This window comes from Neodiprion pinetum, chromosome 2, assembly GCF_021155775.2.
Source record: "Neodiprion pinetum isolate iyNeoPine1 chromosome 2, iyNeoPine1.2, whole genome shotgun sequence".
Lineage (NCBI taxonomy): Eukaryota > Metazoa > Arthropoda > Insecta > Hymenoptera > Diprionidae > Neodiprion > Neodiprion pinetum.
Window position 1 is genome coordinate 25,559,448 of NC_060233.1, and position 13,149 is coordinate 25,572,596.

General features: G+C 46.4%; 1 protein-coding gene across 5 annotated transcripts in view; it reads right to left on the minus strand.

Annotated features, from left to right (window-relative positions):
• TFAM (mitochondrial transcription factor A) overlaps nt 1-13,149 on the minus strand; it is a 126,516-nt gene that overhangs the window by 77,547 nt on the left and 35,820 nt on the right. The window contains exon 2 of one of the 5 annotated variants that reach the window (XM_069133919.1): nt 1,890-2,056. The exons of the other annotated variants lie outside the window; for them this stretch is intronic. Within the exon in view, the coding sequence (XP_068990020.1) occupies nt 1,890-2,056 (167 nt within the window). The remainder of the gene's footprint in view (nt 1-1,889; nt 2,057-13,149) is intronic. 5 annotated transcript variants of the gene reach the window in all.

Genomic DNA, 13,149 nt, shown 5'->3' on the forward strand with positions numbered 1-13,149 from the left:
GAAGGAAGAGGAAGGCTTCGGACCCCATCCTTGAAATCAAGGAAGATGAACTGAGGGAGAAGAGGCGGCACCTCCGCAAGCGAATTAAACAAAGCAAGGGTAAATTTAAGCTTGGGATGAATTACTGGCCACAGTTGATGAGGACGTATGGGGCAAGCCATACAAGATTATAAGAAGAAAGATAAACAACCTAAACGGGCCACCTACAAACATTGAGGAGGCCATGAAGGTAGTCTCGGAACTCTTCCCAGATGGCCCAACGCTAAGCACTGAGGACGATGGGGAGATAAAGCAGGCACACGGATCCGAAGTCGGGCACAGTGCAGCGACGCAAGAAGAGGTGGACCTAGCCGTAAGACGGATCAAGGCGGGAAAGGCACCCGGTCCAGACGGCATCCATCCCGAAATCGTAAAACAAATATACAGGCATAACCCCCTCCCACTCCGGGAGGTACTGATCAGATGCTTTGACCTCGGCTGCGTCCCGGACATCTGGAAGACTGCCGACTTGGTCCTTATACCCAAGGGAAATACTGCACCGACGACGGGTCAACCTAAGAAATACCGCCCGATAAGTCTGATTAGTGTATTGGGGAAAACGTTGGAGAGGATGATAGACACTAGAATAAAAGACCACCTGAGGTCCACACAATACATCAGCAGGCACCAATACGGCTTTAGAGAAGGCCTCTCTACTATAAACGCCATCCAACAAGTGATAGACAGGATAAGGCATGGACTTGGGCGTAAGAGATGGGTGGCAGGGATATGCATAGACATTAAGAATGCCTTCGGCACAGTCCCATGGCCAGAAATAATAAGAACAGCTAGACAGGCAGACCTCCCGGAACACATAACGAGGCTTATACGCTCGTACCTCAGAGACAGACTGGTTAACGTTAACGCCGGGGGGGAAAATAGAACCGCTGAGCTAATCAGGGGGGTTGCACAGGGATCCATCCTAGGACCAACACTTTGGAACCTAGCGTATAACGAAGTGCTGACGAACACTTATAGGACGCCGGACATGTCGCTGACGTGTTACGCGGATGACACGCTCATCCTTTTGGAAGGGAAATCAGCCGAAGAAACCGCGGACAAGGCAGCAAGGGCAGCGGAAGAGGTGATTGAGCGGATAGAGGCACTCGGACTCGAGATTGCGGTGCAAAAAACCGAAATTGTCTTTTTCACAAGACGAAGAACACAAATACCGAAAAGTGTACAAATCAGAGGTCTCAATATACCTATTGGGAAGGTACTCCGATACCTAGGAATATACCTTGACCATAAACTGAGTTTCGCAACACACCTCGAGAAAACCACGAAAAAGGCTATCGGTGTGACGAACGAGGTAGGGAGAATCATGCCCAACACAGGCGGCCCTAGGCAAACCAGGAGAAGACTCTTGGCCCGAGTAGGGGAATCAATCGCCCTATACGGTGCCCAAATATGGGGCAAAAACATGAATATAGAGGCCAGAGCGAAGAAACTTAGAGATATCCACAGGGCGGGCGCAAAGAGAGTGACCTCGGCCTACAGGACAGTGTCAAATGCAGCACTGGCGGTCGTTGCGGGAATTCAACCTATGGAGCTGACAGCCCAGCAAAGATACAGGCAATGGCAACAAGAGGAGAGGATCTGGGCGCAGGACACCAGCAAAAATCTAACAAGGGCGGAGCGGAAAGCCATACACAAACAAGAAGGAAGGCAAGCGGCGAAGTGGGCACTGGAACAGTGGAAGGAGGCGTGGAGAAGCGACACGACCACTGGTCAGTGGACCAGGCGCTTAATAAAGGACATAGAGCCCTGGCTGACGAGAAAACATGGGGAAGGCAGCTACCACCTAACCCAGGCCCTAACTGGACATGGGGCCTTCAACAGTTACCTACATCGCTTCCATCGCCGCCGGGAGGCAAAATGCTCCTTCTGCACTGCACACAACGACGACGCGGAACACACCATCTTCTGGTGCCCAAAGTGGGCCCCCTCCAGGGACCACAGATGGCGGGGAAACTTAGGAGTACAGATGAGCCCGGACAACCTGATCCCCGAAATGCTGAAGAACAAAGCAAGATGGGAAGAGATTAGCGCGGTGATCCATGAGATCATGACATCGAAAGAAAGGTATGATAGGGACATGGGGTACTGAATCCCCCAACCTAGTATACATACACATGACTAAATATCAAATAACCGATGATTTATTTATTTATTTATTTCTTCATTCATATTTACACCATGTCTATTGACAAGTTTTAACACCGTAACGTACTTCTATGTCTATTTTAAACTATATACTAATTTACCTATCCTTCTTACTTTACACACTGACCATCCATTTACTCTATTTACTTATTTATTCATTCACACTTACACCACGTCTATTGACAAGTTTTACCATCGTGACTTACTCCTATTTCTATTTTAAACTATATAATAATTTTACAAGACATCTACTTACCTATTCTGATAATTTTACACACTGACTTTCCTTTAACTCTATTTATCTATTTATTTATCTACATTTATACCTTGTCTATTGACAAGTTTTAAACATCGTAACGTCCTTCCATGTCTACTTCAAACTATATACTAATTTACCTATTTTACTTTTTACACACTGACTATCCTTTTACTCTATTTATCTATTTATTTATCTACATTTACACCTTGTCTATTGACAAGTTTTAAACATCGTAACGTCCTTCCATGTCTATTTTAAACTATATACTAATTTACCTATTTTACTTTTTACACACTGACTATCCTTTTACTCTATTTATCTATTTATTTATCTACATTTACACCTTGTCTATTGACAAGTTTTAAACATCGTAACGTCCTTCCATGTCTATTTTAAACTATATACTAATTTATCTATTTTACTTTTGACACACTTACTATCCGTTTACTCTATTTATTTATTCATCTTCTCACATTCACACCGCAGAGAGTTAAGATAAGAGGGTGCTCAAATAGTGGGACCTTCGCCTACACAGAAGTTAGATAAGAACCAAGAGTGCCTAATATCCCTTGGAAGGGGGCTACCCCGCGTCCCCACGGGGAGGGGCTCGCGACCAGGGGCGACTGCCATAGCCAGTCCGAAGCCCGGTTGAGAAAAGTAGACGGGCCTAACTGAACCTAACTTTGTCCCCAGCTGGCTACCCCCGGGTAGGCGAGATGAGGGCGCATGGGCAGGCCTCCTCAGGGGGGCACGCTACGGTGCCACACCACGTCGACTGGATCGGGTGTAAGATGTAATGCCGAAAGGCGGTTCCTTGCCCCCGAGCTGAGGAACTCCAACTTGGCGGTAGATCTTCGGCAAAAAAAAAAAAAAAAAAGGTATACAACCTCTGGAGATAACGGCGCAGAAATGGAGGCGGCAGTGGACCAAGGGAGGAGCGAGACGGGAGATGGAAATCAACCAAACCCCGAGGCAGAGAAAAGAGGAGATGAGAAGAGAGGCGGAGGAGGCAACGTCCTGGGCGAGAAAAGAGTGGTGCGCCAGGTGGAGGGACCACCAAAACACCAGTAACTGGACCAAGATACTCATAAAGGACCCGAATAAATGGTTGGACAGGACGCATGGGAAGATAAGTTACCATCTGATGCAGATGCTTACTGGACACGGGACGTTCAACGAATACCTGCACAGATTCCGGAAACGAACAGCGGCAGGATGTGGCTACTGTACTGCGGCCTCAGACAGCGTCGAACACACAATCTTTAGGTGCCAAAAATGGAATACAGTGAGAGGTCAATCCTGGAAGAAGAGGACAGGGGAACCACTAAGCCCGGACAACATCGTCGAGGAGTTGCTCTCCAGCGAGAAAAGGTGGAAGGAGATCGCGGCAATAATCTACCAGATCATCTCAACAAAAGATAAGGGTGATAGAAATAATGGCTTCTGACAAAAGAGAACCATCTTGTGAGTCTTAAAAGATTCTTACTTACTCACTTATATAATGCATTGTAGATATTGACATGTTTTATCATCGTCACTTACTTCCATTCCTATTTCAAACTATATACTGATTTATACACCAATTTACCTACTCTATCTATTTTACATACTGACTATTTATCGATCTATTTATTCTATCTATTTATTCTGACTATTCATATTCAATTCATTTATTTATTCATACTTTGCACCAAGTCTATTGACAAGTTTTACCATCGTGACTTACTCCTATTTTTATTTTAAACTATATACTAATTTACAAGACACCTATTTACCTATTTTGCTTATTTTACACACTGACTATCCATTTACTCTATTTATTTATTCTATTTATTCTATTTGTTCCATTTATCCTATTTATTGATTCCAACTATTGTACATCACCTACTCCTAGTTGATTGTACATAGAAGTAAGACGGTTTCTTTTCTCAAATCGCAGAGAGTTAAAGATAAGAGGGTGCTTCAAATAGTAGGACCTTAGCTTATACAGAAGTGAGATATTAACCGAGAGTGCTTAACATCCCTTGGAAGGGGGCTACACCGCGTCCCCACGGGGAGGGGCTCCCGACCAGGGGCGACTGCCATAGCCGGTCCGAAGCCCGGTTGAGAAAAGTAGACGGGCCTAACTGAGCCTTAGTTTGTCCCCAGCTGGCTACCCCCGGTGGGCAGGCCTCCTCAGGGGGGCACGCTACGGTGCCCCACCACGCCGACTGGATCGGGTGTAGGACGTAATGCCGAAAGGCGGTTCCTTGCCCCCGAGCTGAGGAACTCCAACTCGGTGGTAGATCTTCGGCAAAAAAAAAAAAAAAGACTGAGTGGCGAAATGAAGAGGAAGGTGGGCTTGGCGAAGGAGGCCCTGCTTACCCTTACCGTTAAAGCGGAGGCAGCAGGTGACCCCGCTCTCCTGCAGGCGCGCAACACAGACCTAGAGGCTCAGTTGCGCGATACCCGTAGGGAAAGGGACGAGCTCCAACGGGAACTCCAGAAAAATCGAGAAGGCCAAGACAGGCCTCAGATGGAAACAGCAAACCGGGCGACGAGCTTATACGCACAGGTCGCCAGCAGGGGCCCTGCGGCGAGAGCCGGCGAGCGATGATCGGAAGCTGTCCAAGCGACGATGGCGCTTGACCTTGAGGCGGCCATTAGGAGGAGCGAGGCGGAGGCCAATGAGGGGCCGACGACGGCGACATCAGCCGGTGCTTCGGAATTCGAACTTCGCCTAACGGGATCCGAACTTCGACTCATTCCGGACAGTGACAGGGTCAGGGATGAGGAGATGGCCAAACAGTCCGCGGCCCTGAAACAGGTGCGAGAGAAGGTGGGCAGGATATCCCTCCTGCTTCTCGATGCCTCTAACAGGAGCGGAGCAGCTGACCAAAACTCTCAAGGTACGGGTACGGCGCAACTTCGCGGCACGCAAGCCACCACGGAGAAAGAGCAGAGGTCCTCGGGTGACCGGGGTGCGATCGACACTCCGATGGAGGTCGATGACGGCGCCGATGCAGGGAACGGTAGGGGCGTGTTGAAATATAGATAGACAATAAAGCTGTACTAAAGTTACTAGGGATTTCTCGCTGTATCTAGTCCCTAGAGACTTTTGTAAGGTGGTACCTAACAACCTTTCTGTAAGACTCGCTCTCCTTTTTCTTTCGAATGGGTAACGCGCACGGTCGCAACAAAATTAATACACGTGGTTTCTCAAAAGATATATTGTATTACAGACATATAAATGTGTTGAATAAAACAAATATAACCTGATTCTAAAACACCTAGCCTCGTTAAACATAATCCCAACAGGTTATGGGCCCAGACACCGCGGATCGGCAAAATAAACGTGGATTACAAAGCGAGGTTAGGCTACGGCGTGCAAAACGCCGGTCGGTAGAGTTCGGTAGAATCAGTGTCCGGTAGATATGGAGAAAGTGTACGTAAATACGGGCGTGAAACTCGAGGGGAGCAGCAACTGGAGTATATGGAAGTTCCAGATTAGAGTGATATTACAAGCCATGGGGTTATTTGGTTTGGTCGAGGGCAGTGTGCCAAAGCCGGTGCTAGGCGCGGAAGGATACGCCGACTGGATTTCAAAGGACAGTAAAGCACAAGGAATCCTAGTGACGCACTTGCAAGAAAAAGTCATGGTAGATGTAATAACAACGAATTCAGCTCCAGAGATGTGGAACAAACTCATGTCAGTGTACGAGCGGAGATCAGCGACAAGCCTGCATCTTGAACAACAGAAATTTTTCGCGTTGAAGTGCGAAGGGGATGATATATCAGTCTTCCTCGCAAAACTCGAAGAAATGCGGGCCAAAATAGCCCAACTGGGAGAAATAATCTCAGAGCGAATGATCATAACGAAAGTTGTTGGAAAATGAGATCCCTCTCCTAGTTGGAGCGACATGGCCCAAAGAGGCGCTGGGGAGAGTCTCCCGAACTCGCGTCTGCGTACGCTCTCTTGTTTGGAGGCTCTCTCGCCCAGGCCGCTATACTGTAAAAACACGCCTCTCTCGCCCCTTTTCCTTTTTTTTTCTTTTCTAAAGTTTCTCCTTTCCACTTTAAATAAAGATATTCTTTCCGTTATATTGTAATCCGCTCGCATCGCTTTATTTAACCCTGCGAAACCTGCCACGAACTTAAATAACAACAGGTTATGGGCCCAGGGAAGTGAAGTGAACAATATTTTGTGAGATATAAGAAAAGTAACTTCCGCGATCGCGTGTTCGAAATCGCGAGTAGTCCTTATAGGTTAGCCAGCCTCGTGCAAAGTGCAAAACAGCCATGCCGGACAACGAACTCACAAAAATTGAAAAACTCTCAGGAATCGATAACTGGAATTTATGGAAATTCGAAATTCGAGTTCTCATTCTCGCGAGCGGAGCGATCGAAATAATAGATGGAAATCTGACAAAGCCGGTACATTCGGCAACCGAGACGACAGCTGAGGCCGCCGCTGCCTTCGAGAAAAGGTTAGAAAGATGGACAAAGCTCGACAGTGCGGCTCAAAAAATAATTGTGCAGACGGTAAGTCGACAGTGCATGCTTCACATAATAAATTGCGAATCAGCAAAAGATATGTGGGACAAGTTGCATGCGATATTTGAAAACAAAAGCGAGGCATCGAAGCACCTCCTGCAACAAAATTGGTACTCGCTGGGGAAAGATCCGTCGGATGACATATCCATGCACATTGCAAAGATAAACGACTTAGCGTGCAGGTTGAAAATCCTTGGAGAGCCAGTATCGGATAGCATGATCATTGCCAAAATATTAATGACCTTGCCGCCTTCCTACCAGCATTTTGCAACAGCGTGGGACTCGACAAGTCAACAAGAACAAACGCTATCAAATCTTACTGCACGTCTCACCATGCAGGAACTTCGACTCGGCACAGCGGAGGGCCAAGGAAACACAGCGTTTTCAGCGAAGGCAAGCGACAAACGCCAAGCAAAAGGAAAGAGACCGGGCCGCTGCAACCACTGCGGAAAAGCTGGGCACTGGAGAAATCAATGTCGCAGCCTAAAAGCCACAACGAGCAAAAATCAGCAGAGCGGTGGATCAGAAAGCAGAGGCAGCGCCTTCGTAACAGCCCTCGATAAAGGATTGGAAATGACCTCAGATAAGCAATTTTGTAACCTAAAAAAGGATAAGGTTACAGTCGCAGTGGGAGAACGCTTCGAAGACCTGTACAAAATGAAATTCAGGGTGTGCGCTCCGGACACTGAGGACAGCGAGTTGATTCCGCAGCGAGCCAACATCAGTGAAGACGCTTCGCTAAAAACGTGGCACGAAAGATTGGCGCATCAAAACATTCAGCACGTCCGCAGCGTCCTACAAAAATGGAACATAAAAACGAAACCGGTCAGCGATTGGTCTTGCGACGGCTGCGCGCAAGGAAAAATGAACAGGAAACCCTTCCCGAAGAGTCAATCCCAGTCGAACGAACCGGGTGAGCTGCTTCATGCAGATTTGTGTGGACCAATGGAAAATCCGTCCATCGGAAGATCCAGGTATTTTTTGCTGTTCAAAGACGATTTTTCGCATTATAAATTCGTGTATTTTCTGAGCCAAAAGGACGAAATCAAAACATTTTCCGAAAACCTTCTAAAAAACGTTGAAACTCAACTTGGGAGAAAAATAAAGGTTTTAAGAACTGACAATGGCCTCGAATTCACAAATAAAGAGATGAGATCCCTCATGCTCAGGAACGGAATAAAACACGAAACCAGTGTTGCCTACACGCCGGAACAAAACGGGGCAATTGAGCGCGAAAACCGGACAATCGTGGAGGCAGCGCGAAGCATGATCCATGCAAGAGGCTTGGAGTCGAGACTCTGGGCAGAAGCGGTCAACACGGCAACTTTCATCCTCAATCGTACTGGAACGAGCAGCATCCCGGGAAAAACGCCGTATGAATTGTGGTTTGGGAAACCACCCAAAGACATCAACTTCAAAATTTTCGGAACTAAAGTGTGGACGCACATTCCGAAGCAAAAAAGAAAGAAATGGGACCCAAAGGCCAAAAAGGGCTACTTCGTAGGCTACGACGATTGCACCAAGGGCTTCCGGGTGTGGTATCCGGCTGAGGCCAAGGTGAACACGCTTCGCGACGTCAAATTCATGTCTGAAACAAAGGGCACATTCGAGCGAAGAGAGGAGGAGAGCAAACACGCGACAATCAACGTGCCGATCCTCTCCAGCGAAGACGAAGAAACGGAGCAGCAAACGAACGAGCCGGGGGAACAACAAGAAACGACCTCGAGTGAATCGGGTGACGAAGATTTCCAAGACGCAGGAGCAGCATTGGATAACGCAGGTCCACAGCCTGAGGAAGAGGCACGACGGTTGCGGAGCAGAGAGACTCTGCGTCAGCCCCAGAGATACGGAGACTACGAATTGGACATCGAAAACCTCTTCCTCACCGAAACCGCAGAGCCAACGACCTTCGAGGAAGCCACGCAGAGCCCGCAAAGCGAAGCCTGGCGTGATGCGATGATGGACGAAATGGAATCGTTGCGACAAAACAAAACTTGGGAACTCGTAGTGCGGCCGCCAGGAGCAAAGGTACTCCCAAATCGTTGGATATACAAACGAAAAACAGGGATAGACAAAAACCACGAACGATTCAAGGCGAGATTAGTCGTCAAAGGTTTTTCGCAACGTCCGGGAATCGACTACGAAGAAACTTTTAGTCCCGTGGTGAGGTTTCCGTCGATTCGGTCCATACTGGCCATCGCAGCATCAACAGACATGCATCTTGCGCAGTTCGACGTCAAAACGGCATTCCTCCACGGAGAGCTCGAACAGGATATCTATATGAAACAGCCGCAAGGTTTCGAAGACGACTCTGGAAAAATCTGCAAACTCAAAAAGGCACTCTACGGTCTCAAGCAAGCAGCGAGATGCTGGAACATGAAATTTGTAGAATTCTTGAAAAAACACAATCTCAAGGCGACTTCGGCCGATCCGTGCGTTTTCGTCTCGTACCATGACGACAACACCTTGATTCTTGCAATTTACATCGATGATGGATTAATCGCTTCAACGTGTAAAGCAAAAATTGAGAATCTGTTACAGCACTTGGCATCGGCTCTGGAGATCACAGTCGTCCCATTGGGAATGTTTCTGGGGATGGAAATACAACGCCTCCCGGACGGATCGATCTTCGCAAATCAACAAAAATACGCGCAAAAGGTACTCGATCGTTTTCGCATGGAGAATGCGAACAGCGTGTCTATCCCAGCGGATCAACACACCGACCTAAGCTTACGAGACCCGAGCTACGGAGACGAGGTCATCAACGTGCCATATCAGGAAGCAGTTGGCAGTCTGCTGTTCCTGGCCACCGTGACAAGGCCCGACATAGCTTATTCCGTGAGCGTGGTGAGTCAGTATTCCCAATCGCCAAGAAAAGTGCATTGGAACGCGGTAAAAAGAATATTAAAATATATTAAAGGTAGTGTCGCCCACGGAATTTTGTTTCCGAACGAACCTAACAATTTTAAGATAAACGCCTATAGCGACGCAGATTTTGGCGGAGACAAGGGCGACAGAAAATCCACAACCGGGTTTTTTGTGCAAATTGAAAAAACACCTGTGATATGGGGCTCGCAAAAACAAAAGTCGACATCGTTGTCAACGATGGAGTCGGAATATTACGCGACGAGTCAAACGGCCAAAGAAATAGTCTGGCTAGACAGACTACTCAACGAGCTAGTCATTAAACACAAAAGAGAAGCTCCCACGATGTACGTGGACAATCAGAGCGCCATAAAATTCATTAAAAATCCGCAAATTACAAAGTTTTCAAAGCACATCGACGTGCGTTTTCATTTTGTGCGCGAAAATTACGCAAACAAGGTTTTTGACTTGGAGTACATCCATACAGACGAGCAATTAGCTGATTTATTTACCAAACTGCTCGCGAAACCAAAATTCTTGTATCTACGAGATAAACTCAATGTAATTGAGAGACCAAAAAATGTAAACATGTCGATCCAAAGTGGGAGTGTTGGAAAATGAGATCCCTCTCCTAGTTGGAGCGACATGGCCCAAAGAGGCGCTGGGGAGAGTCTCCCGAACTCGCGTCTGCGTACGCTCTCTTGTTTGGAGGCTCTCTCGCCCAGGCCGCTATACTGTAAAAACACGCCTCTCTCGCCCCTTCTCCTTTTTTTTTCTTTTCTAAAGTTTCTCCTTTCCACTTTAAATAAAGATATTCTTTCCGTTATATTGTAATCCGCTCGCATCGCTTTATTTAACCCTGCGAAACCTGCCACGAACTTAAATAACAACAAAAGTGTTAACGTCACTGCCAGAGAAGTACAAGCATTTTGTTGCGGCATGGGAGTCGGTACCAATACAGAGCCAGAGTATGGACGAGTTGATAGCTAGGCTACTCGTTGAAGAAGAACGATCGACTGACAGAGACTCACCGGTAAAAGAGGAAACGTCGGTAGCGTTAGCGAGCGACAGCTCTCAGAGCGTTGTGAAGTGTTTCGGGTGTGGTAAAGAAGGACACTATAAACGTGATTGTCGGACAGTAAAAGGACAGTGTCACTATTGTAAGAAGCAAGGACACCACAGAAGTAAGTGCAGAACGAGAATACATAAACAAAAGTTGAAAGAGAAGAACAATACGCAGAACCAAACAGACACCGGGAAAAGTAACGCCTATGTAGCCGAGTTTAAAAATAATCAGAGTTGGTTAGTCGACACAGGCGCCAGTGAACATATGTGCCATATAAAAGGTATGTTCGCTACCTATTCCGAACTAAGAAACTGCAAAAAGGTAGTGATAGGCGACGGAACTGAATTGGATGCGGTCGGCAGCGGAATGGTCAAAGTGAAAGCATACAACGGCGTCGAGTGGATAAACACCACACTGAGCAATGTACTGTATGTTCCTAAAATGACGGTAAATCTATTCTCAGTAAGAAGTGTAGCCGACAAAGGCTATGAGGTTATATTCAATATGGATCGGTGCAATATCACGAAAAACGGTCAAGTGACGGCCATCGGGGACAGAAGCCAAAAACTCTATATCATGCGTTTTAGTGAAAGTGAACGAGCTGCAGTAGGTTACGCCAAGGATAATTTATCAGTTTGGCATGAACGTTTAGCTCACCAGAACACAAACTACGTCAAACAAATGCTAGACAAGTCTAATATTCCATATAATGTGGACAACGAAAGGTGTAATGGTTGTGCGAGAGGTAAAATGCATAAAGCCCCGTTCAAACAAAGTAGAACTGTCACGTCACGCACATGCGAATTAGTACACATGGATGTATGTTGACCTATGGAGGTTGAATCAATTGGAGGCTCTCGGTATTTCCTACAAATTAAAGACGATTATTCTTCTTATAGGTCTATCTACTGTATGAAAAAGAAATCTGAAGTAGCGGGCAACGTCAAACGGTACCTCAGCTTAGCGGAACAAGATACGGGCAACAAAGTCAAGATCGTACGATCGGACAATGGAACCGAGTTCGTCAACAACGAACTGAGGCAAGCGTTCGACGAGCGAGGGATAAGACACCAGAAGACGGTAGCATATAACCCACAACAAAATGGTAAGAGTGAAAGAGAAAACCGTACAGTTGTAGAAGCGGCAAGGTCCATGCTCATGGCAAAAAGTCTCCACAAAAATTTGTGGGCTGAGGCAGTTAACACTGCAGCATATGTAATAAACAGAACAGGCCCGAGTAAAGTACCAGGAAAAACACCGTACGAAGTATGGTTTAACTAGAGTTGTGACATCAGTAATTTCAAGATCTTTGGTTCTAAAGCAGACGTCCTCGTCCCAGATCAACGCAGACTGAAATGGGACCCAAAAAGTAAAGATGTGTTGTTTGTTGGATATGGAGAGAATACAAAGGGCTACAGGGTGTATTCTCCAGAAACAGGCTCGGTGGACATAAGAAGGGATGTGGCTTTTTGGCCAAATCAACAACAAGAACAGGTCATATTACTTGACCACCCGAACGAAGAGGAACAGCAAAACGAGGAGAGTGAAGACGATGATGATCGGGCAGACCGTCAATCGGGCAGCAGTGTCTTTGAAGAGTGTTACGAGGAGTTAAGTGAAACAAGTGAATCAAGTGGGTCGCAAGTAGATTTAAATGCCACAATAATACGTGAACCGGGGAAACGTAAAATCGTTAAGCCTAATAGATATGCTGATTACGAAACCGGCTTTATAAGTGTACTCAACGAACCGACTACCTATGAAGAAGCAGTTCAAAGCATCCACTCCGATAAGTGGATAGACGCGATGAACAGCGAGCTAAGTGTGTTGCGAGAAAACAAAACTTGGACCGTAGTACCGACCCCGGTAAACAAAAGAGTAATAGATAGTAAGTGGGTTTATAAAATTAAGGAAGACAACGATGGTAATCTGTTAAGATTAATTACTTTAACCATGATACATGGAAACTAGATTTAAGATAGCACTAAGCGCAATGTGAATGCGCCTTAAGAATCTCTTTAAGTTGTGTAGCGACATGCGCAGAACACAAAATGACAAAACTAGTCAGTCAGTCAGTAATGGACGTGTCAAAAGACAATAAGAAAGCTGTAAGAGAATCCGTCTCGATCGTCATTACCTTGTGCAATACACCGTCAGTCAGACAACAAAATTAATGTCAGAATATCACTCTATATTAACACATAACGTTTTTACTGAAACA